The 23,341-nt window shown below is 44.1% G+C and overlaps 1 protein-coding gene across 9 annotated transcripts in view; it reads right to left on the bottom strand.

Moving 5' to 3' along the window:
• The window catches only part of CUX1 (cut like homeobox 1), a 415,956-nt gene that overhangs the window by 337,721 nt on the left and 54,894 nt on the right, over positions 1-23,341 (bottom strand). For all 9 annotated transcript variants that reach the window (XM_059717047.1, XM_059717050.1, XM_059717046.1 and 6 more), the window contains exon 2: positions 14-124. In XM_059717047.1, the coding sequence (XP_059573030.1) occupies positions 14-124 (111 nt within the window). The remainder of the gene's footprint in view (positions 1-13; positions 125-23,341) is intronic.

Here is a 23,341-nt window from a genome sequence, read left to right as displayed (position 1 = left end):
CTTTTCATCTTACCTCTGGAGTGTTTTTCTTGAACTCACGGCTTTGCTCAATAAGCTTTTTTCTAGACTGTTCACTTTCATCTTGTCGGTTAGCCAATATTGTTGCTGTGGCATCAAGCTCTCTCTGGGAAGAAAAAAAATAAAGATTGTAAATGCAGCATTTAGGAAAGGTCCTACTTACTCAGGCAAATTAAAATACAAGACGTTTATACATGTTTTTCCAAGAACATCCAAATGGCTAGTTTATAAACCAACTAAAACAAAGATAACAAGCTCCAGAGATTAGGTCCCCTGAATTAAATTAATCTCTACATTCTCCAGGATTTGGACTCCGTCCTGAAACCAAAAATTCTACTGGGGTTTTTCAATACCTAAGCTACAACAAAAACTTCTTTCAAAAAGATGTATTGATATGCAACAATATTAAGGTAATATTAAAGACCAGCAACTACACTAATGCACCACAAATCCAATTGAGGAAATAGGTCTACATCAAGTTCAAGTGAGCTCTACTTAACTGATTGACATTACTTGCTTCTTTTATGCCCTTATAATCTTTCTCTTGGTTACTCCAAGTGAAAAAGCAATGCTTAAACAGCTGAAATACTGGCTCCTCCTGCATGTCTACCTTATGCTGGTTTTATTGTTTCAGAATTTGGATTTGGGTCACAAATTGATCACTGGCAACACTATACTCTTCTCTACATCACGTTTTACGAATCTAGAGACAAGTCTCAGGAAGACCCTTCTTCCTTTTCTGACAACCAAGTTATCCTTAGCTCATTCTTTTCGTTGTACTCAAAATTCATCCCCTTTAGATTATGAAAAACTGCTGTTATCCATTTGCTGACTTTTTTCATTAGGATTACATGAAATTACCTTCCTTTCTCCAGTGATGCTTTATGAATGCCAGAATAACATCCACCCATCCATACTAAGCACAGATGCAAATGGAGCCCACAAACTATTCTCAAGCTTTGCCCAAATGATTTCAACTTCGTTATCCACGATCATCTATTTTTCTTTACTCAATATTGCACCTTAAAAATTCTGCCACACTGAATTGCATGGGTCATTTATCAGTGCATAACCTAACATGATTACAATAATTCAGAGTCAATCTGTTTGCTTTTGCAGTATTCGTATGCTATATTGAAACATTAAGGCCTAAATATTCCACTTGGGTACAATACAGCATTCCCATCAAAGTCATGAACCTACTGCCAAGCATCTATGGGGACAATTTTACTTTTTTCTTAATTTTTAATCAATTTTCTTTCATTTTTCATGAATGTAAAATTCAGTCAAAGTGAAAAAAAAAACCCAATAAAGCAAGGCATAATGCAGGGATAACTCCAGGGCCGCCTTCTCCATAGAACTCTGTCAGTGTGCCTCAGTCCTGGCCTGCAAAACCCCTAATATTATCTGCAGCAGAAACTGCCAATTTTACAAAACTGTATGACCGACTTAGAGATGTAAACAAATATTGATCAAGAACCAGACAAACTACCAATTTATTTAATTTGTGATCTATTATCAGGCTTGATCCCAGGTTTCTAATAGTCAACTTACTCCCTATTTAGATGCTTAAATACAGTATATTTAGTTCCCCTCCCTCCCCTTCCCCCCATGAAAGTAGCTGAAACCGGTTTGAGATAAACCTGGTTGAATGTAGTACCAGACTTAACTGATTTGGGTTAAACTGGCTTATGCAATGTCTGTCCCAGACACCTTCTTGGTTGAAGTTAAATCTGAGTCCCCCAGCATCCCAGACGCTTTGCAGCTCTGGGCAAAGCTGTCTGCTGGAGCAGAGGAGGGGTGGTCCTGCCCTTCTCCTTCCTAGACAGAGCACTATCACTGCTCCAGCTGGTGTGGGACTGCAGCGACTGCCAGGCTTCTCCCTCTCCTCCACACCCCCCTCCCTGTTGGCTGCTCAAGCAGGGACTCCCCTCCCACCCCTCTCCCATGGTAGGGACCCCAACATCTGGCCAATCCCCCCCCCCCCGTCCCCCAAGCTAGCTACTGCTGAGAGGTGTGGGTCTCCAATTTCACTGGAACAAAGACAGAGCTAGTGGCTTGCAAATGCAAATGCACCCTACAGATAAGAAGAGCTTGAAACTAATGAGAGAGAGGTTTATTTTTGTAGGGCTTGATGGGCTGATAATCTTTGTTCTGACAAACAACCTGCTGGGTGCAATCTGTCAGTCTGAAAGAGGGGGCAGAGAAAGGTGTCAGAAATTACCTAGTTTTCAGTTTACAGCCTGAAGAAGCAGGGAGCCGGAGATTGAAAAGCTCAGCATCAACAGATGCAGGGTCTGGCAACACTGCCACCCTTTCAGCAGCCAGTGGAGAAAAGCATTGGGACAGCAGGCAGGGTGGAGGTTTACACCCCTCCATAATCAGAGCGTCCTGCCAGGGCCTGGCTACACCCCCCCCCCCCTCCTGGTTCAGCACTGTGGAAGGGAAGGAAGCATGAACGACATGTGCCCCAACGGCTGGGGGGGGCACAGTGACTGCCCGCAGGCGGCGGTGGCAGAAACAACAGGCAGGGAGCTTCTGCAGGCGGCTGCAGTGATAGCAGCCGGGGGGGGGGGAGGAAGGTGAGCTCTGACCAGCAGTCGGTGACTGCCACCAGCGATGAACGGCGACTGCCCGCAGATGCCACCAATGGTGTCGACAGTAAGGGGGAGGGGGTGGCAAGCAGCAACTGCCCACAAGCGCCGCCGGCAGCGTTGGTGGCACTTCTCTCGGGGGGTGCACCGCCAATCTGAAGGGGTGTATGTGCACCCCCTACACATCACCAATGGAAGGAAGGGCTGCTCTAGCGCCCCCCAGGTTCTAGCCTGAACCACTGCAGGAATATACCTGCATTTCTGGAATGAAAAGGGAACGTCTATCTACCTCCGTATCGGTTCAAGGTTTGCAAGTTAGACACACCTGCAAAGACTGAATCAATTCAGGCTCAGGCTTTTTGAACGTCTGTCCCTAGCCATTAAGAGCCACTAGAATGAGACAAAGGTGGTGGGTGGATTTGAAGAAACCACCTGCCATTTTTTCTTGCAAATAGCAGACTACAGGCAGTAACAGACCACAATAAAGTAGGTGAATTTGTAACCTACTGATTTTATGAACATACCATTGCTGTCCTGATTAATCTTGTTGCTTAGCAATTCTCAGAATCATGATTCTACAGAACCAGACTAACATTTTACTGATAAAACAAGGTATAACTATAATAGAACTTTAAAAATTTCAGCTACTCGCATTTATAAGCACTATCAAGTTGGAGAATGTACTAGACAAATTTTTTTTTTAACATGCAGATAAAAAAGAAACTGCCAAGAAAAAAAAAGTTTAAAGAAAATTCTGCACAATACGAAGTCCAATACATCAGGCTAGTTAAATCACTTTCATTCTACATACTTTGGGGAAAAGATCTACAAACCAAGGCATTGGTTTTATCTTGTCATGTATATGCTATTTCCCATTACTTCTAAGATTAGCTTAAATGTAGATTGGATGGATGTGCACATATTTTACATGATTTCATAAGTCTAAGTTTTTGGAAGAGGGAATGATGGACTAAGGATTCCTTTTGCAATATCCAGTAAGTCTTTTTCCCCCCTCACAGTAGAGAGATGTTCAATATCCAAGAAAAAAGCTAAATGTGATAACTACAGCTGAAGCCAGAAATGTGCTGGGGCTAGTGACTCAAATAGCAGCAGCACAGTGCTAAAAAAACCCTTAATATTTCAACTCTGAAAAACGTTTTAAGGCAACATGTCCAACAGATTCTGGTTTTGAATTCTATAACATATGTGAAATCTATTGCAGAAAAGTGGGAAATACTTAACAGTTGGATAAACCACATTTGAAATTCATCCCAGTTAAGTTTATGCAAGAAAAAAAAAAAGAGCAAACACAAACCATTGTGGTTAAGCAGTACTATAAAGAGCAATATAACAGTTAGGCAGAAGGTTTCTAAAAAATATAAACAATCTGGTAAGGATGGCAACTTTGAAAACCGTATTTAAGAAACTGAGCAGAAGTTAAAGGAAGAATAAAAAAAATCATGAAATATGAGAAGAGCAGCAGATGAAAAAAATCAAGTCAATGCTGTATATGTAAAAGTGTTAGTAATGTATTAAAAGGAAATAATAGAAAAAAAGTGGAGTATTTTTGAAAATTTTGGTTCCAATTTTAAAGAAGAGTAAAAAAGCAAAGAATTCCTTTTAGTGCCACAAATCATGTTTAAGAGCAGCAGACCCAGTTTTGTGAGAATTTCCACTGCAAAAAGAAACTTTCTGGTGGTAAGAACTACTATGTCTGTTATTTGTATCACTCCTCAGCATACAGAGCATAGCCAGGGAAAAGAAAAAAAGGCAAGGATGTGACTATATATTAGTTATCCTAAACTGCTGAAATAACCACTTAAAAACAGAAGGCTGAAAGTGTAATGAAGTGCAGCACATAGACAATGCTCAGGATTTGGCCCAGCATCTATGAATAACAATGGAAACCATCATGAATACTTTAGACACAAAAATATGGTTTCAAGTCTTCTAGGTAAGAACTGAAATAGAAATAAGGGTAGATATTTTAAAACGACTTTAACTGACACTGTCAGGACTAGTGAGCCTCAAATTAGAGTTATTAAAAATAGCCAATTCATTCTTAATTTCTTCCTTATTATCATTTACGCATCAGGGCTGCAAGGCTCATTTCTCAGGGAAAAAAGCCAACTGGTTATTTATTGGTTGTACCCATACAATAATTCCTGAAGATTTTCCTATACTTTTAGCATATACAAGAACATCTCAGGAGAGTGTGCAACTATTATAGAATTCAATATAGTACACTGCATTATTCTTACAAGCAGATATCACAAGTATAAGCAGTGTTCACTCATGCCTCAGATCTACAAGTCTCCCAAGTAAGACAAATTTATGGCCCACTAGCCGTGACAATAATTCTCTAGGCACCCACTAGGAAACTGGAGATTGAAGTTTATAAAGACAGAAAAACATCTGAGATTCTGTTAAAATCAGAGCATGTTAACATGTCTGAGCGCTCTCTGTCTCACAACTGAACATTTTCAATTTCAAAGATGTAGGCAAGGTTAACACCATCAGAAAGCAAACCAAGAAGTGGAGAGGTGTGTGTGGAGGATTCACAGCCTGTGACTCTGACATCTTAAACTCAAATCTGGCTAATAAACTTTTGGTCAAGAGTAAACAAAATTCACCCGTGTAGTGCTATATGTAAAAATGAGACACAAGCAAGTCCTATTATTCTCACAGATGACCCTACAAATTTAGGATGAACAGGAGAGGAAATTTCGAGAAACTTACATTACTCACGTTACACGTTTTGTGAATAACTACATGACCATAAATAAAGAAATTAAACTGACAGCTCTCAGCAGCAACACAGTCACGTTTGAAATGAAGAAACAAAAAGAAAGTATTAAGCTCTTAAAGTCAGGCTCCATTAAACAGAATCCTTAATAATCACCAGGGATTCTAGTTTTCTTCGATTTAAAAAAAAATAAAGTAAAAAAAAAATATCACAAATTCTCTGATGAAAACCCCAAAAGCCATTATTAAAACGAAACATCAATGTACATATATACACACACATATATACATATATGTATCAATTCAACACAATGTTTTACTGATATATTTAAAATTTAAAAGCAATTTGGAAGCCTTCAAGTGCCTCAATCACTAGAGTGAAATAAATCCTAAGTACCTATAAATTTTGGTATTTGATTTTGGGTTTTTTATCATGGAAAAAGTAGAGTTCCCCCTGCCCCCTTAGCTCACCAGGACATAGGTCTAGACCCCTCACTCCCCACCCACAGCCACCCAGTCCTGCCAGTGCCCCCCACTACCCACCCACAGCCCCATCACTGCCCCCCACTGCCTACCCACAGCCTCCAGCCCTGCAAGAAGGGCCCCTCAGCTGCCAGGGCTATGGGGCCAGGGCCCCGGGTCTACAGCTCCCTGCCTCTGCAGCAGTGCCCAGTCCCTGGCTGCCACCCACAGGAGGTGGCTGCTGTAACGGAGCATGGAGCCCGGCTCCCCCTCCCCTACGGGTAGCATGGCTGGAGCAGAGCCTGTGCAGGGGCAGGCTGCCTGCTGCAGGCTCAAGCAGGGTGGGGCCAGCTCTCCGCCGCTGTGTCCACTGGTGGGGGGGATGAGGGACACATACCCCCGAGACCTGTGTATGGGGTGGGTGCAGGCTCCTTGCCCTGCTTCCCTCCCCCTGGGGCCCCCACAGCCCAGCAGGCATGACAGGGCAGAGCAGGGCCAGGCGGGGAAGCTTGTTGCAGGCGCTGCAAGCCCCACACTGCCCGGGTGACGTGCCCCGACCACCTCAGACCAATGGGGGCAGCAACATGGGGTTGTTCCCTTCACCTTCACAGCTCTGGGGCGGAAACGGGGTGCATTGTCAGGGCAGCGCAGAGCTCGCAGTGGCCACAAAGAGTTCCCCCGCCAGCCTGCAGAGAGCTCTTTGCAGAAGAGCAAAACCCACGTTTCTCTGTTAAAATGAAAAATCCACATTTTTACCAGGTATGAGGAGAAAGCCCCGTGCTTTTTTGCCATGGGAAAGAGGAAACCTGGTTCCCTGATAATCACTATCAAATACTTCTTATCCCATACTAGAAATATATCACGTAAACTTACAAAGTTAATTTGACATCCACTGTAGTTACACAAATCAAATTCATGATGAACTTGTGTGGGTCGTGCAACTATTGTACTTGCAATATAAAACTGTATTGTAATTATGTACTTCCACTATAATCTTATTGCAATTAGGCTTTAATATTTTTCCTTTAAATGTTCACCTGTCAATGGAAAATAAATAAATAAAAGCAATCACACACCCTGATATTGCAGGCCACTTACAGCCCCAACTATCAGACTAAAAATGAAACAATCTATGTACATTTTCAGCTCCGAGCCCTAAAGCCTAGGCGTGCTATGATCACTGTGACTGCAGAGGGTATCTTTACTAAAATTATGTGTCATGTCTGTCAGAGGCCTAACTCACCTGCTTGATTTCCTCGCTAGCTGCCACACAGCTAATCAGAGCTCCCAGCTGCAGGAGTGCATGGTGCACTCTCCCAGCTGGGAGCCCCAATCAGCTAACTGGGCTCCCAGCCACAGAGCACAGGGAGACACACTTGCGACTTGCCAACGGAGGGGTTGGGCTCCTCCTGAACTGGAAATATGGCACAATGGGATCCCACAGTTGCAAAACACTGAAGTTTTGTTTAATAACTTTGAAGTGCTGGTTTTGCACCAAATCTATTGTAAAAATGGTGTTTAGTTGTATATCAATACGTTTTAATTGTTTATCAACCACTGACAATACAATACTGTAAAAAAGTAAAAATCTATATAATGGGAAAAATGATTTAAAATCAGGCTTTTGGCTTGCTGATTTAAGTAAATAGTTTAAGCAGACTTGATTTAAATCAATCCACACTGGCAGGCTTAGGGTCTCCCCTGCCTGACGACGCTCCCACCACCACTGCCTGGCCCCTCTGCAAGGAAGTAAGCACGGTAAGAAATAAACTGGTGTTTTGAAATAGGGTGATGCTAAATTTACCAAAGTTATGAAGGGATGCCTCTAGTTAAAAGGTTGAGAAGCACTACCTGAGCCTAACATTAGAAAAGTAGCATTCCATCTCAGTTTAGAACCAACAGAGTTATTTCAAATTTAGTTATAAAAAAAATTAAATATATACGCATACTATTCTTTTTCTAGAGAAAAGAAAAATCTCAGCAGTGCTCTCCCATGCAGAACTACAACAGAGATACAATACAATGGGGGGAAGCTGGCTCCTCACTCTGGAGTGCACACAACTGCGTGAGCACTAGGGGTGCACCGATAAAGATTTTCTTGGCCGATACTGACGGTCGATTATTAACTGGCCACATGAGCCAATATTGATCCAATAGCCAATTTACAGGAATGCAGCCCTGCAGCTTGGAGAGCAGCATCCGCTTGGTAAGTCTGTTGTGGGGGTGAGGGAGAAAGGACAGATCAAGGCCCCCATGGTGAGGGACAGAATGGGGCCGAGGCAGCCCAGCCAAGTCAGTGAATGCGACCCCGGGAGCAGGACAGAGCTGCAAGAGGCTTTTCTGGGGAGGGAGAGGGGGCGGCTTCTCGCTGTGTGCACCCCTGGGGGGTATGTGACCCCTGGATTTGTACACAGAGCACATGTGGGGCTCATGCTGTGGGCTCAGGGGGAGGGACAGGGCTAGGCTCAGGGTGGGTGGTGGCGGTGGTGGGAGGGTGGCTACAGCACCCCGTAGCCAACCCTCCTAGTGCTACTGCCGCCCGTAGCATCCCCACCCGCCCCAAGCACAGCCCCAGACCCCTCACCATGAAGCCAGCGTGGCCCCTGGCGCTGAGCTGCAGCCCACCTTCACCCTGCATACAAATCTGTGGAGAGCACATGCCCCCCCATGACTTTCCTGAATGTACACACAGTAGCAGGAAACCACCTCCCCTCCCCCCAACTCCATGCACTCCTCTGGATAAGTCACCTGTGGCTCTGTCCCTACCCTGGGGTCATATTCACCGACCTGGCTGGGCAGCCCCTGCCCCACTTCCTCCCTCATCGTGGGGGCCTCAATCTGATCCTCCATGCCCCTTCCCTCCCCCACCACAGACTTATAGGCAGGATGCTGCTCTCCAAGCTGCTGGGCTGTATTCCTGGCCACATGCATGCTGCAGCTGTGCACATGCCCAGGGCATTTACTGGGGACATTATCAGCTACACCAGCCAAAAAAGCTGATTGCTGATAATGTTAAGTTTTCCTATTATCAGTGCCACTCTGATATGTGACCAATATATCAGTGCTCCTTTAATTAACACTACAGATCTACATTGGCATAGCTGTCTATGTCACACAGGAGCCTAATCCCTGACCAACAAAACATATCAGCAGAGGGCCCTAGTACATGCACACTATAATGGCAAATGTGCTATTTTATCAGAAAGGTTTGTTTTATTCACACTGGAGGTGGATTTACTACATAGATACAAAGCACAGACTGGTAGTATGGCTGTAACTACACTAAATGCGCTATTTCTGGCAAAGAGCTGCAACACTCCTATACCAGTACAAAATTCCTCAAGTAGGTATGACTACACTAATAATTCCCTTTTCATTACCTTTGAATTCCACATTCATTACTACCACCTGAATCAGAAAGGTAGCCAGTACACAAGATGATTAAATAGGGAAAGAAATACTATACAATAGTTCTTTTCAGCCCTCTCTTAGGATTGCTTTGGTCATGCTAATAAAAAAAATAATTCAAAGCTTTCACATTTTAAAAAGTACCCAGTTAAGGGGAACTGAAAAAGAAACCATTTTTCAGAGCAGCCAGGATATAATATATTATGTTAATGGATGCCTACAGACATGAGGTCTAACTAATCATATCACCAAAGTTAAATGCACCACCAACTGATAAGATCTCGGGAACTATGAAAGTTCTCGCCATCCTGCCATGGGAGCTCAGACTGCCACATGGGGGAGTTTTAAGAGTAAAATATCTTAAAACAGATTTTTGAAACACAGACATTCTATGTTTAAAATGTTTCTCCAAGAAACCAATAAAATACAGAGAGCATGGACGTGCATATGCATGCATACCCAAGCCCACACCGTGCACATACACGCACACACACAGTGAAATTTCATCAAAGACAAAGATATCTTGATAAAACTTTACATTATCAGAAGGGAACTCTTTGCAACACGGGTATATGGAGAGCCATCCTTTTCTTTAAAGGGCTATTTAAGTCTAATTACTTTGGTTTGTAAAAGGAAATTCAGCTTCACTTTTTAAATGTTAAACTAATGCTTCTCAATTAGGGTGCATTGGCACCCTGAGGTGCCACAGTTTTTCTTTAAGGTGAGTACCTAACACACTGGTAACGACACTAATCTACTGTTGTCTCACAGAAGGGCTTCTAGCTTCAGACTGGCATTGCTAACTACCTCTCTCTCTACTTGTGCTGCTCATGGTGAGCGAATACTATGCAATATGTAGGAAAGAAGAGTGACCAAGGGCTCCAACCAGTTTCATTTGCTGAAGCTTTCCCCTTCAATGACCACCTTATGCATCAGTTGGTTTAAACTAACAGATTTTTAATTTTAAATAATGTTTAAGCAGAGGGACACTGACCCACTGCAAAGGGTCTACACAATCATTTCCACTGTTATTAGAAAAAGTAGGGCTGCACTGTTGGAATATTTTGTAATTGTCAGAATAATCAAGATGCTGATGAGAGTACATTTATTTCCAGAATTACTAACAGTAAGAACTCAGTTATTCACTTCCCCTTATTGCAATCTATTGCAAAAGCTGGCAAAACTGTGTGGAAGAAATTACTGACAAGTTAAAGTTATTTAATTTTACAAATTCCTCCAATGGACTTTTTTCAATAACAATATAAGAATCAGCAGGGAAAACTAGTCTACGTCTAGGTAAAGACATTACACAAAAACCAGTGTAAATGATTAGAAACTTGTGTAAACCTATAGCAGAACAGAAGTACAGAGCACAGCAACCAGTTTAAAAATGGGGGAACCCAGTCTAAAATAGACCTGTATGGATGAAGTATTAGATTGAAATTGGTTTACATTAGACTGGTGTATTGAACTTCAGCAACAAATCCCCTGCCAACTCAAGTTAGGTCACAGTCCCCCAGAATCCCTGGCTGCTTTATGGGCCCCTGATATTTCCTCTTGCAGAGTGGCCAGGTTATCCTTACCCCACCTTGCCTGCTCCAGCAGAACACTGGGCCTGCCCCATCCTGGGCCGATAGAGGTTAGGCAGCAAAACCTCTGCTCCCCAACCCTGAGTCCTTCCCGAGTCTGCCAACTAGACTGAGACCAGGGTTGGGAGGAGCAGAGGCCTCCACCCCTGCCATACCCCTTCCCAATAGCCAACACAACCCCACCCTGCCAGAAAGAGCTTGGCGCAGCTGGCTCCAGCCCACCCCAGCCCACGCAGATCTGGGGGCACATGCCCCCCCATGCCCTCCTGGATGAGCGGTGGGAGCCACCAGATGAGCAGGCAAGCGAGCTGCCAGACCAGTGGCTCCCAGCTGAGCAGTGCATAGGAGTTGCTCCCTCACTCCCTGCACCCCCCAGACAAATTGCTGCTCCATCCCACACCTGCCCCACCCCAACATCCCCTGCCCCAGCACAATGCCTCCCTCCCCGTAGGGGCCTTGATCTGCCACCCCACACCCCTTCTTTCTCCTCCCACCACACCAGACTTACCAGATGGAGGCAGCTCTCCACACTGCCAGGCTGGTATCAGAAATTGGATTGGTATTAGGCAATATGTCCCCTTAAACATCGGCTATTGGTATCAGCCGCAAAAGTCTCTATTGGTGCACTCCTACTTTCCCCCTCTCCCCACCCTGCTGATGACAGCTGGCAAGGGGCAGGGCTGGAAAAAGAAGCTCCACTGGCTAGCCAGGCCATGCAATAAAGGAGAAGGAAAGCCCCTGCTATGCAGCCCCCCTGCTGTGCTGGCTGGGCGGGGGGCGGGGGGCAGGAAGGCTGGGTCCTCTGCTTTTCCCCTCTTACCCCTTGCAGCTGACAGCTGGTGGGGGTTAGGAAGAGAAGCTGAACTGGCCAGCCAAGTCATGCAACAGGGAAGGGGAGAAAACCAGTGAGGGCCTCCTCTTTCCCCACCTCTTCCCTTCTCACTGCTACCACTGGCAGCTGACCACTGGCAGGGGGGTGGGGCTGGGGAGAAATTCTGTACTGGCTCCCCTCTCCCTATGGCTGAAAGCAGGAGGTTAGGGGTTTGTGCCTGGCAGCCAACCACTCGGCTCCTCTTGGAAGTCTCTGGCACACTGGGAAGTGTTCAAGAATGTCCCTAGCCAGCTGGCCTCAGCTAGTGCAGGCATATACATGCCCCCCATCCCCAAAAGGTGAACATGTGTTCTGTTCACTCCTGATCTAATCTACACAGCTTAAGAGAAACCCACAAAGGTCTGATTGATTCCTTGAGCTTTTTCAATACCTGTACCTAACCTATGACGTGTGTCAGGATATACTGTCTGTACACTGTTTTGCTATATTATCTTCACTACTTCCCTACAGGTTTTACCTTCCAGCTCCACACAGCCATGAACAGCATTACAGCGGGTCCCATGTATTGAAACTCTATTTTATTTTTTCATTACCTTAAGACTTTAAAATCCCTCAAGTTTTCATCAGGCCTAGTACTCTTAGAACTTCTACTTAAACAGCTTCTGTACTGATCACATGCAATAGTCTTCACTCCCAATAGACCTAATGCTACCTTGATACATTCAGAACCAGACAGGCCACATCCCCTGGATATCCAGGGGTCAAAACACAAAACAAAACAAAAAAAACCCAACAAAACCTTTGCACTGTTCCCTTGCAGTGCAGAGAACAGCTGAATGTGCAGTATGTGGTACCACAGACATGTCTTCAAAATAACCCTCCAATACTTAGAGATTCTATACTTGGGAAATTATAACAACTCTATAAATTTTCCATATATAAAATCTAATTATGGGGGGGGGGGGGGGATGACTTGTATTCAGGGATGCCTTCTATCCAAGTAAATAAAGTAAATATGGTAAACAGAGCGTGTGTGTGCACGCACTATCTACCATATTTATTTGGATACAAGATAACCCTTAATAATAAGTCATTCCCTATATATATATATATTTTTTTTTTTTTTTAAAGGAGCCTTTGCTTTTCACTTTTATTCCACAACTTTGCCCTTTTCTGAGCACTGTGCAAATACACAGAGTCATACAATGCTAAAAATAAAATAGCATCCCTACATTATAGGCAGGCAAAATGAGACCTGAAGAATTTAAGTGATTTGCTCAAGGCCACAAAGCAAATAGGGGCAAGAACTTGAACTAGAACTCAGGAAATTCTTGATTCCCAACCCTCTGCTCAATTCACTAATCCATCTTCCTGGTAGCTGACAACTTACTGTGTGATAGCATTAGTCAACTAATCACATATTAGCCTTGGTTAATCACTTGGGAGGAAACAAGCAAAACAAAACCAAAAAAACCCCCCACAGTTTAATAGCTGCCGCTCTCATAGCAACTGAAGACAAATCTACATATCCTTCTCCCAAATAAAATAACTATGAGAATCAAAAGAAAGCTAATTATTAACTGCTCTGCAAAACTTCGCTCAGGCAAGTTGTACAAAGTAAAAATATACCCCATATGCTGACTGATCGTGCTAGTTGGTCAACCAATTTAAAAAACAGCTACAATATTAGTATCTACCATACTAGTTAAATTGTTCTCTTGGTACAGAATAACATCACTGTATTGCTAACAGCACAATCATTTCACATGTTGTTCCATTTGAGACAGATTTTCTCAATTTTCTGTAGCATGACTGAAAGGGACAAGGAACTGAAGGGACACAGTTTCCCTCAAAGAGCAGCAGCCTCAAATGGGAAACCTCTCTTCAACGACTGTCCTAGAAAACAGAGCTCTGCTAGCACAGGGAAAGCACGAGGCTTGTGGACATCAACATACGCGAAGCACCCAAATCAGCTCAGTAGAAAGACCTCTTTAGTGGACAGGAATTTAAATAAGGGCTGAATGTCAATTTTAAAAAAAACAACATTTTACTGGAGTTAATATATTATGTTGTCATTAGTTAGGACAAGACCGGGCTATGCTGTTTTCAAGAGAAAAAGGATTTTCCTGTCATTCTATAATATGCTTTCACTGAATCTTGTTACTGTAATTTCAGAAAAGCTGAATTCTGGGCACCAATGTGTTACATTAAATAATTCAGAGGTCAAATAAAATGCAATCTTAAAAGGAATGGCTTGAATAACAAAAGGTTGAAGCTTTTGGCTAAGCTCTGTGACATCATTTAAAGTATTTAGTTACTTCCCCTTCCTCAATGTATGCTTTGCTAATAAACAAGCTCTGACCACGTTATGAACAAGGCATATAGTGCAACAGACGGGGTGCATCTACATGTGCATTTACTGCACAGTAAATTACTGTGGAGTAAGTGGTTTTTAGGCCGGTACCTGCACCACCCCACATGGCCAGGCTACCTAAGGCTGCTGAACCAGCAGCCCCAGCCTGTGGGGAAGTGGGGGGGTCTCTACCCCCCACCCCCAGCTCCCAGCCAAGCTGGGCTCAACCCAGCCCATCCCTTCACCAGCTGTTGGCCTCTGGGGGGACGCCCCACCCCTTCCACAACCCTCTGACTCTGAGACCCTCCCCGCCTCCCCCAGCAGATGTCTGCCTGGCACACATGGGAAAGCACCCACTGTGGTGGGGGGCGCTTTTCACCCCCCTGCAACTTGAGCCCAGCTGGGATCCCCCAGCCCTGCCCTTTCCCCAGCCGATGCCTCTAAGATGGGGGGATGGGAACAACCCCAGCCCAGCACTGCCCCCCCAGCTGGGGTCTGCCTAGCATGGGGAAAAGCACCCACCTGGAAGCTTTTCCTCTAGCTGCAGCTCGGAGCTGGGCTGGAATAGTTTCAGCCCTGCTCCTTCCACAACTAACATACAACATTGGAGGAGATAGGGCTGAGATGATCCAAGCCCAGGTTCAAGCTGTGGGGATACAAAAAGTCCCTGGGTGGATGCTTTCTCCCCCACGCCAGGCAGACTCGGGGGGGGGGGGGGGGAGGAGGGCAAGATTCCCACCCTCCCCAACCCCTGTTGGAGGTGATGGCTGGGAAAGGGAAAAGGCTGGGATCCCCCAATCCTATTCAAGCTGTGGGGAGGAGGGGAGGGGAAAGCCTCCCTGTGCATGGTTTCTCCTCTGTACCAAGCAGACATCAACTGGGGGGAGCAGGGTGGCAGGAGCACCCATTCCCTGCCCCCACCCCCTACCCCTCTTGCAAGCAGAAGACTGGGGAAGGGGCGCGATCCCAGTCTGGCTGGAGCTGGTGGAGGCTTCCCTGTCCTCACCTGGTGGGGCGAGTGCCAGGAGGGAGCAGGGAGGGTTACAGCTCCCCTCTTTAGAAGGCAGAGACTGGGAGAGGGCAGGGTTGAGCCAAACCAAGCTCACTGGGCTGCAAGAGGGGAAGCAAAAAGCCCCACCATAGGGGCTTTTCCTCCCCTTGCTATACAGTCTGGGAGTCCATTCCCCTCCCACTGGGCTGACAAACTCAGGCAGGAGGCAGGCTGGGGAGCTAAGGCTAGTGCCTGAGCTCTGTGACAGCTGAGGGCACGGCCAGCCTTGGTCTGTTAGAGCGCACAGCACAGCTCAGGGCTGCAAAACACCCTGGGATGCTGGTGGACTATAAATTAATTTGAATCAGGAAGGGATCTGGGACAGAAGTTCCATAAACCAGTTTAACCTAAGTCAGTTAAGTCTGATACCACATCCAAGCAGGTTATCTTAAACCAATTTCAGCCATTTTGAAAGCAGTTTATGTGCACTGAACTTCTGTTCTGTTACAGGTTTAAACCAGTTTCCAATCACTTAAACCAGTCTGTGTGTAACTTGATGCCCCAGCTGGTGTTCCAAGGCAATCACCAATATGAATACTATACCTATTAAAAACTGTTTCCTAAAAATATTCTAGCCTCATTCAGTAAGAGAAAAGCATTCATCTGAAAAAGCAGCCAAAGAAAAATATTTTTAATGACATTCCAATACAGTAATCCCTCTAAAGGAAGGGGGAAAAAAGGCAAAGACTTTCTGATTTTGTGCTGACACATCACATTGTCTTTGGTACTGCACAAGTCTTACAGCAGATCAAAGCATGATCTTTCCATATGTACTATAACATATCTGGCTTAAGAGGATGGAGCTTAGATGTTCCCTGTTTTTATTAAAGACTTTAACAAATAGACTTACACATAGGGGAAAACTTGTAAAGTAAGTCTACCTTGAAAATCTGATCCAGTTACCCTCTCAAATGATTTTAACAACCTGTGTCTTTTATTAGTAATCAAAAGACATATGTTTAAGTGCTGGTTCACTCCCTCACAGCTCATCTCTTTTTCCTGCATATAAGTCATATGGCTGGTTTCATGGCGTAGATGGTTTGCTAATCACAGACTGACATTAAATAGAGGAGGAGGACTGCAGGACTTCAGAGGAAGCTGAATCGAGAGCTTGCAGTAAGAAACAAGTATCAACAATAATAGTAAGATCAGAAGAAAATTACTGGCAAATTAAATTGCTCTTTTTCTAAACAGTTTAAGCAGGAAGGGTTTTCTGGCAGGGCTTTTTTTTTTTTTTAAGAAAAGGGTCCTTGGATTTCTACTTGCTTTCTCCCTCAGTCTGAAAGTCTGTTGACTGTCTGGACATGCTGTGAGGTCTATACATTTTTCCCAGGCTTGGAGAAAAATAAATATTTTTGTTATTTGTGTGTACCCAGCATACAGGATTATTAAAATATATCTATAAATAAATAGGAAACAAGCATTTCATTTTTATTGTATTTAAAATCTATCTAAAAAAACCCTCTTAGACCTTTCAGTTTTCCTTAAAATCCAAGTGCACAAGGACGAACTATGTGTAAGACAAGAAAAATCACCTGCTAGTCCACTGTATAATAAAATCCTACCTATAGTGGACATGAAAGATATTAGAAGGTCATATGGTGTCAGATTTCCTAAAAAGCTCGAAAATTTCAGGTCTTGATATTTTATCTGGACCACAGCAGTTTACTGAAAAATTATTTTACAAGGTAAAAATGACATACAGATCTGATGCAATGCAGAATACCTTTCCTAATTTAGTGTTCTCTTGTAGAAAAATGTAAGCAGTTTACTGAACTCATTGTTTGTGACATGAAAATAAACACTACAGAACAAAATGAGCTCAGTATATGTGCATTCAGAAAGAGGCTGGTTCTATGGTGTTAGTATGCATATCGTTAGTATACAGGAACGATATGCAATTAGTATTATGGAGCTTTGAAATCTAAAATGGAAGCAGAGTTCAGATATTCTAAAAAGTACCTTAATATGGATTGACCATGTAGCATTATCTCAAATAGTAACAAAATCCAGGACAAATATGCGTATTAATTACTCAAACATACTCATAAAGCAGTTTTAATAGTAAAATTTTGCAATACTCATTTTGTTAATATTAAATATGTCCTAAAGAATTTGTTACGGTTTCCACCCCATCCAGACTGGGAGAAGCACTGAGCTGGATTAAACACACACACTGGCATGCGCGCCCACCCACCAACCCCTTTTAACTCAACTATTAAAACATCTTAAATGATAATGTGTCACAATGACTGGTGGTGGAATTATATAAATCACACTAAAAGGAGGTTGCAATGAAAACAACAGATTTAGCTACAGTGGCACTGTCAACCCTGCTATGATACACTGTCACTGGAAAGTCCCAAATTTTGGCTATTAAAGACAATTTCAATTTCTTGTACTTTAGAGCAGTAAAAACAATTCTGTGAAGACAGTGTGTGTTTACAGTTTCTCACTAAAGAATGCAGCTGTCTCAATCAATGCTGATTGTCTGCTAATTAGTTCAGTTTTAAGGGCTGATGGAACAGATTACTTCATTCCCTCCCCCCACACATGGAAAGCCTGTGTTACTCACCATGCAGTGATTTTTGTTTTGGCAGTGATAGTGAAAGCCTGGCTTGGTCTGTTTGCTCCCCCCCCCCCCATTTTGAGGGCCCATTTTGGCCCTTTGAAGACCTTCTGCCACCCAGCAATTCTAGGGCAGAATCTCTGGAGGCAAATGGTCCCGCTGAGCAATGAACCAGCAGGGTTTCTTCTGCCTGCCCCTTTCCCCACTTCCTTGCAAAGGCTAATGAACCATTTCCTAAACTCTCCCAAACTCTTTGGGAGGAAGAGACCAAACCCAAGATTTCTACATAACACTTGGTTTGTTTCCTGTTTTAAATATTAATCTAATTAAAATAGTGTCCTAGGAACACAGCTGTTATACTGGATCTCACCTCTGCTCGCTAGACTTGTACCCTTCCTCCAGCAGCAAGCAAACAACTATTTCAGAGAGGCAACAACTAAAACCTCATTAATAACAAACCTAGTCAACTGTGCAATGCTGAGCAGACATTTCAAGTTATTGTATGACAACTTTTTTTTTTTTTATAAGGTTATGTTCCTGTGGAAAAGAAAAACAATTCTGCGGGATCCTTATATAATGAGTAACAAGCTACAACACTGGAAGACCCTCCTCTTCGTATAAAACTTCTTCATTTCCATGACTTGAAGCCAGCATACCAGAATTAATATACAGAATCCAGTGCATCCCCTTTGGACCTCCCAGCTTTATATTTTTGTAGTTTCCCTTCTCTCCCCAAAACTGAAGTCCTCCACAGACATTAAGCAGCACATTAAATCAATGTCTTCTTATTATCAACAGCGATGATGATGATGATGACGACGACAATAATAACAACAACTAGAATAATAAAGCAAATTCTGACCCCCAAATAATTCAACATCCCAATCTGTTCTGGCAACAAAGAGAAAGACTGAACCCAAACAGAGATAGGATCAGAACAAACACCTGACACAGAGACCATATCAAATGCAACCAACAACAGCAAGTTTAAAAAAACCCTTTAAAAACTTAAGTGCAAAGAACTATTGATTCATTCCATCCACCAACTGCTGCAGCTTCCTTAGCCTGACGAAGGGTTTTTGAACCTGAAAGCTTGCTTAATAACTATTCTCCAACCATTTGGGCTGGTCTAATAAAAGATATCAAATTCACCCAAGGAAACTTGTCTGCCTATATCCTTAGACCAATACGGCTACAACCTAAACCCCCCCCCCAAGAACTATTACTACATACTTGACTAAACAGTTTTTCATATTCACTGAGAATCTTAAAATAAGGGAGAAAAAAGTTTTACTTGAAGAGCAAGTAAAGATTAGGACAGACATCTTGCTGGTGTGACTTGGATATTAGGGCTGTGCGAAAGTTCGCCAGCTGTTTTGTTTCGACACTGTTTTGACTCATTTCGAGCTCGATACAGTGAAATCAAAATGAAACGAAGGGCTTTGAAACGTCCTCGAAACAAAACGAGGGCAGTCAAAACATTTCAAAAGTTTCAAAATGCTTTGGGTTTTGAAGCAGCCCAGCTGGGTTCCCCTCCCCAGCACTAAGATCGGGCTTCCCCAGCCCAATCAAAACGTCAAAACAGCGAAACCGTTTCGACAAATCAGAATGGAACAGTGTTTTTGAATCAAAACAAAACTCAAAACGAAACACTGTTCCATCAAAACGTCGAAATGGATGTCGAAGCGGAACGCTGCTGTTTCACACAGCCCTATTGGATATCCAACTGGTAAGTTTATGGAAGAGACAACAGATGGACAAATAGTGAACCTCATAGATCTACAGCAGGTAGATCTCTAACATTTTTGACAAAATATATAGTTGAACAGAACAGAATAAACTGCTAGGTGATCCTTTCAAAAAAGGAGAAAAAAAAAGAAAAGGGGGAAAAAGAAGCAGCCCACAGAATTCCTTCAAATGAAGTACCTAAGGGTGACAACATCAACTTTAGTGCTCTCTCTGCTGTTCTTCTAAGAATCTATTAACATTTTTTTTTTTAATTATTTGCAGTTCTTAAGTCAGTCTTCCAAAAGTCTTGTGGAAAGTTACACACCACACCAAGTATCTACAGAAAAGGTTTGAACTATAGCAAGCACATTCTATTAAAAAGATGCTTATACAAATCACTGGAAGAGAATCTAAGAAAAAAGCATTCTGCTATGGCCAGATCAATGATTTTAAACATTATCAAATTCTGCTGAATTAAACTGCTACTCCCTACTGAAACTGCACTGGTTTAAAAGTAGATCCTAACCCACCAATTTTTGATTGTTCCAGTCTCTGTTCTCCCCAAACCCCTCCCCACCCCTTGGCCTACTTAGGTTAAATACAGACATTTGGGGAGGTTCAGAATGGCTGCCCGATTTAAACTTAGCTTATTTCAGTGCCGACCTTATGCTTACAGACCCAGTCTAAGTGACCAGCAATCAGTCTAAACCTGTAACTGTACAGAAGTTCAATGCCCACAAACTGATCTAAAAATTGCAGAACCTGGTACAAGATAAACCTAGATCTATGTAGTATCAAACTTATTTGATTTAGGTCAAACTGGTACATGGAACTTTTGTGCACTTTCCCTATGCATCCCTGGAGCCGAGAAAGCCCCGCCACTGGCCCCAACCCCAGGGCTGCTCTTTTCATGCCCCCCAACCAGCCAGCCCTCTCAGCCCCCATCCCATAAGCTTTTATCAGCCATCACCGCTGCCAGAGCCAAGAAAGTAAGTCTCAGTGGAGGGCAGGAGAGTTGGGGGTGTAGATTTACTGGGGGGAGGGGAAAAGGAAGCTCCACCCCACCCATACTTTGTGCTGGCCCCACCCATAGGTCACGCCTGGCCTCCCACCCCTCATAGGTCACACCTCCCCCCCCATCCACCACCAGATCCCCCAATCTACCTCCCACTAACCCCCCCCCGACTTACCTGAAACCATTTTGAATCAATTTAACCTCCCCCTAATGCCCCATTTTCATCCTTATTATTTTTGGTCTAAGTTGTGTGTGATATGCCTCGATTCAGCCTTGAGACTAAATAGTGGGCTGCACTGTTTAAAAGAGGTACAAATCACCTTAGCAGACCATACCACAAACACTGCTCTTTACTACTGGAGAAGGGGATGTTATTGCTGTATAATCCAGACATTTTCTAGGCCTCTCTCATTTTGGGCCCAGACCCATAAAGCCCTGGGAAGTCTCTCCAAAGTTCATACTTCAATTTGTGTTGTTCATTTGGCTGACTGATGTCGCAACATTAGAATTACATCTTTTCCCACGTCCAGAGCTGAGTCTAAGTGGGAGAGTATGAGAAAGCTTGCACTGCTCTATCTTGCTGCACTCATGCTGTGGCCAAAGGAAGGACTTCAGTCTCTACTACAAATCAATATAGTCCCTCTTAGCAACCTTAAAATCATTTTAAAAACAAAGCCACTTGAAAGGAATTACTAAATAAAATTTTGAGAGACAGCTTCAAACACAGCATTATTTATAAACCTTCAAAACTGCAATATATATTTTATAGTCTCAAAATCCAATCACTTGATTAAATATGAATCAATATTCAATATTTGTGCTTTTAACCTAATAAAAGTACAAAATTACTCATCTTATGAAAGACAAATCTCAACAGAACTTGCCAAACTTTTCTCCTGATGTCTGTTACCTTTGGGGGTCCTACTCTGTTCTGAGTGCCGTGAAAAATAAATACTTAGTGCAACAGTCAGAAAAGGTTGTGTTGTACCATGTACCACAAACAAGGACATATTATAGAAAAAGACAGTCCTATGTGTTATAGTATTTTCTTTCTAAGAATGGTAAAAACTGATGGTAAATTAAATTTCAGAACTAAAAAGCATGCATATATTTTTTATTTTTATACATAATATATACAGAAAATGTGTGAATGGTCTCCCGCTGCTTCAGCCTCTGTATGTTCAGTATGTCCTTACAACTAGGTCGTGCTTTTGCAATCTGCCCTGCAAAAGGCATAGCTGTAACCCAGGAACATTCTAGGGTACATAGTTATATTGCAGTGAAATACAATTTTTCCATGCCCAGGAGGAAAAGTGGCAGGTATATTCAGCTACTAACTGGACCTCACCAATATAAAATTATTGAACTAAATTATTGCACTGGTAAAGGCTGGGGACCAACTGGCTAAGCAGCAGCTCTGCAGAAAAGTACCTGGGGTTGCAGTGGACAATAAGCTGAATATGAGCCAACAGCGTACCCTTATTATGAAGAAGGATAACAGCATATTGGGCTGCACTGGTAGGAGCATTGTCAGCAGACTGAGGAAAGTGATTATTCCCTTCTATTCAGCACTGGTGAGTAGAGATGCACCAGTACATCGGTTCCATATCGTATTGGCACTGATAAAAGGGAAATTGACATTATCGCAATCAGCTTTTTTGGAGCGATATGGTCAATAATCTCACCAATAAATGTAGTGTACACACACGCAGCGACAGCACAGCCTGGCAGCATGGAAAACAGCATCCACCTGGTAAATCTGTTGTGGGGGAAGGGCAGACCGAGGCCTCCCACAGTGAGGGAGGGAGCGGGGCTGGAGCTGGGTCTCAGGAAGAGGCAGGCGCTGCACAGCCAGGGTACGAGACAGAGCTGTGGCTCATCCGGGGGGCGGCTCCCACTGCTGGACACACCCCAGGAGAGCATAGGGGCGCATGTGCCCCCCAGATCTGTGCGCAGGATGAGAGCAGGCTGCTGTGCCAGGCTCTTCCTGGTGGGGGGGCTGGGGAAGGCTGGGCTCAGGGTGGGCTGCAGCCACCCCAAAAATCAGTAGCCTCCCTCCCAGCGCTACCAACACCCACCCTGAGCACAGCCTGGCCCAGCACCCTCGCTGGGAAGAGTCCAGCACCGCCCCTACCCCCAGTCTACAGCAGCAGCCCGCCCTTGTCCCATGCACAGATTGAAGGGGTATTTGCCCCCCATGCTCTCCTGGGGTGTATGTAATAGTTGGAGCCGCCCCCCCCCCACACTACCTAGACAAGCTGTGGCTCTATCCCATGCCCCACCTCACCCCAGCTGTGCAGTGTCTGCCCCAGCCCCACTCCCTCCCTCACTGTGGGGCCCCTCAGTCTGCCGCCCCCACGCCCCTTCCTTCCCCCACAACAGACTTACCAACTGGACACTGTCTCCATGCTGCCGGGCCACATATCGGCTGATACCAATCCGATTCCCAATATGGTTTGTTAAAAAGTCTGCTATCGGTATCAGCTTAAAAAATTTCTATCGATGCACCACTACTGGTGAGGCTACGGCATTTAAATACCTGAAGGGTGTTTACAAAGAGGACAGGCAATTAATTTGGGCCCACCGGCCACATAGGGAACTTTGGTCAGGTGTCGCAGGCCGATTCAGCACCATCCCCCCCCCAACAACTCACCAAAACTCCTTATGCGGGATGGGGCCACAGGTGGGCTAGATGTGGTGTTCTGGAGCAGGATGAGCAGGGAAGGCTAGAATCATGGGGCATGTTTACCAGGGCATGACGGTCCTGCGATCTGTTGCCCCTATACCCCTGCAACAGACGCAGGTTCTGCAAGTAGGGGCATGCAAGGTACAGATCATGCAGACATGCTGGCCCCAATCCAGCCCAGCCCCACACTGTCACCGCCCCAAGACCCCAGAGACTCCACGGAGACCAGCTGGGAGCCACATGGATGGCACTCCAATCGCATCCACCTGACAAAGCACTCTGGCCAGGAGC

The sequence above is a fragment of the Alligator mississippiensis genome, chromosome 14 (assembly GCF_030867095.1).
Source record: "Alligator mississippiensis isolate rAllMis1 chromosome 14, rAllMis1, whole genome shotgun sequence".
Taxonomy (NCBI): Eukaryota; Metazoa; Chordata; order Crocodylia; family Alligatoridae; genus Alligator; species Alligator mississippiensis.
This window is presented reverse-complemented; position numbering and strand designations above follow the sequence as displayed.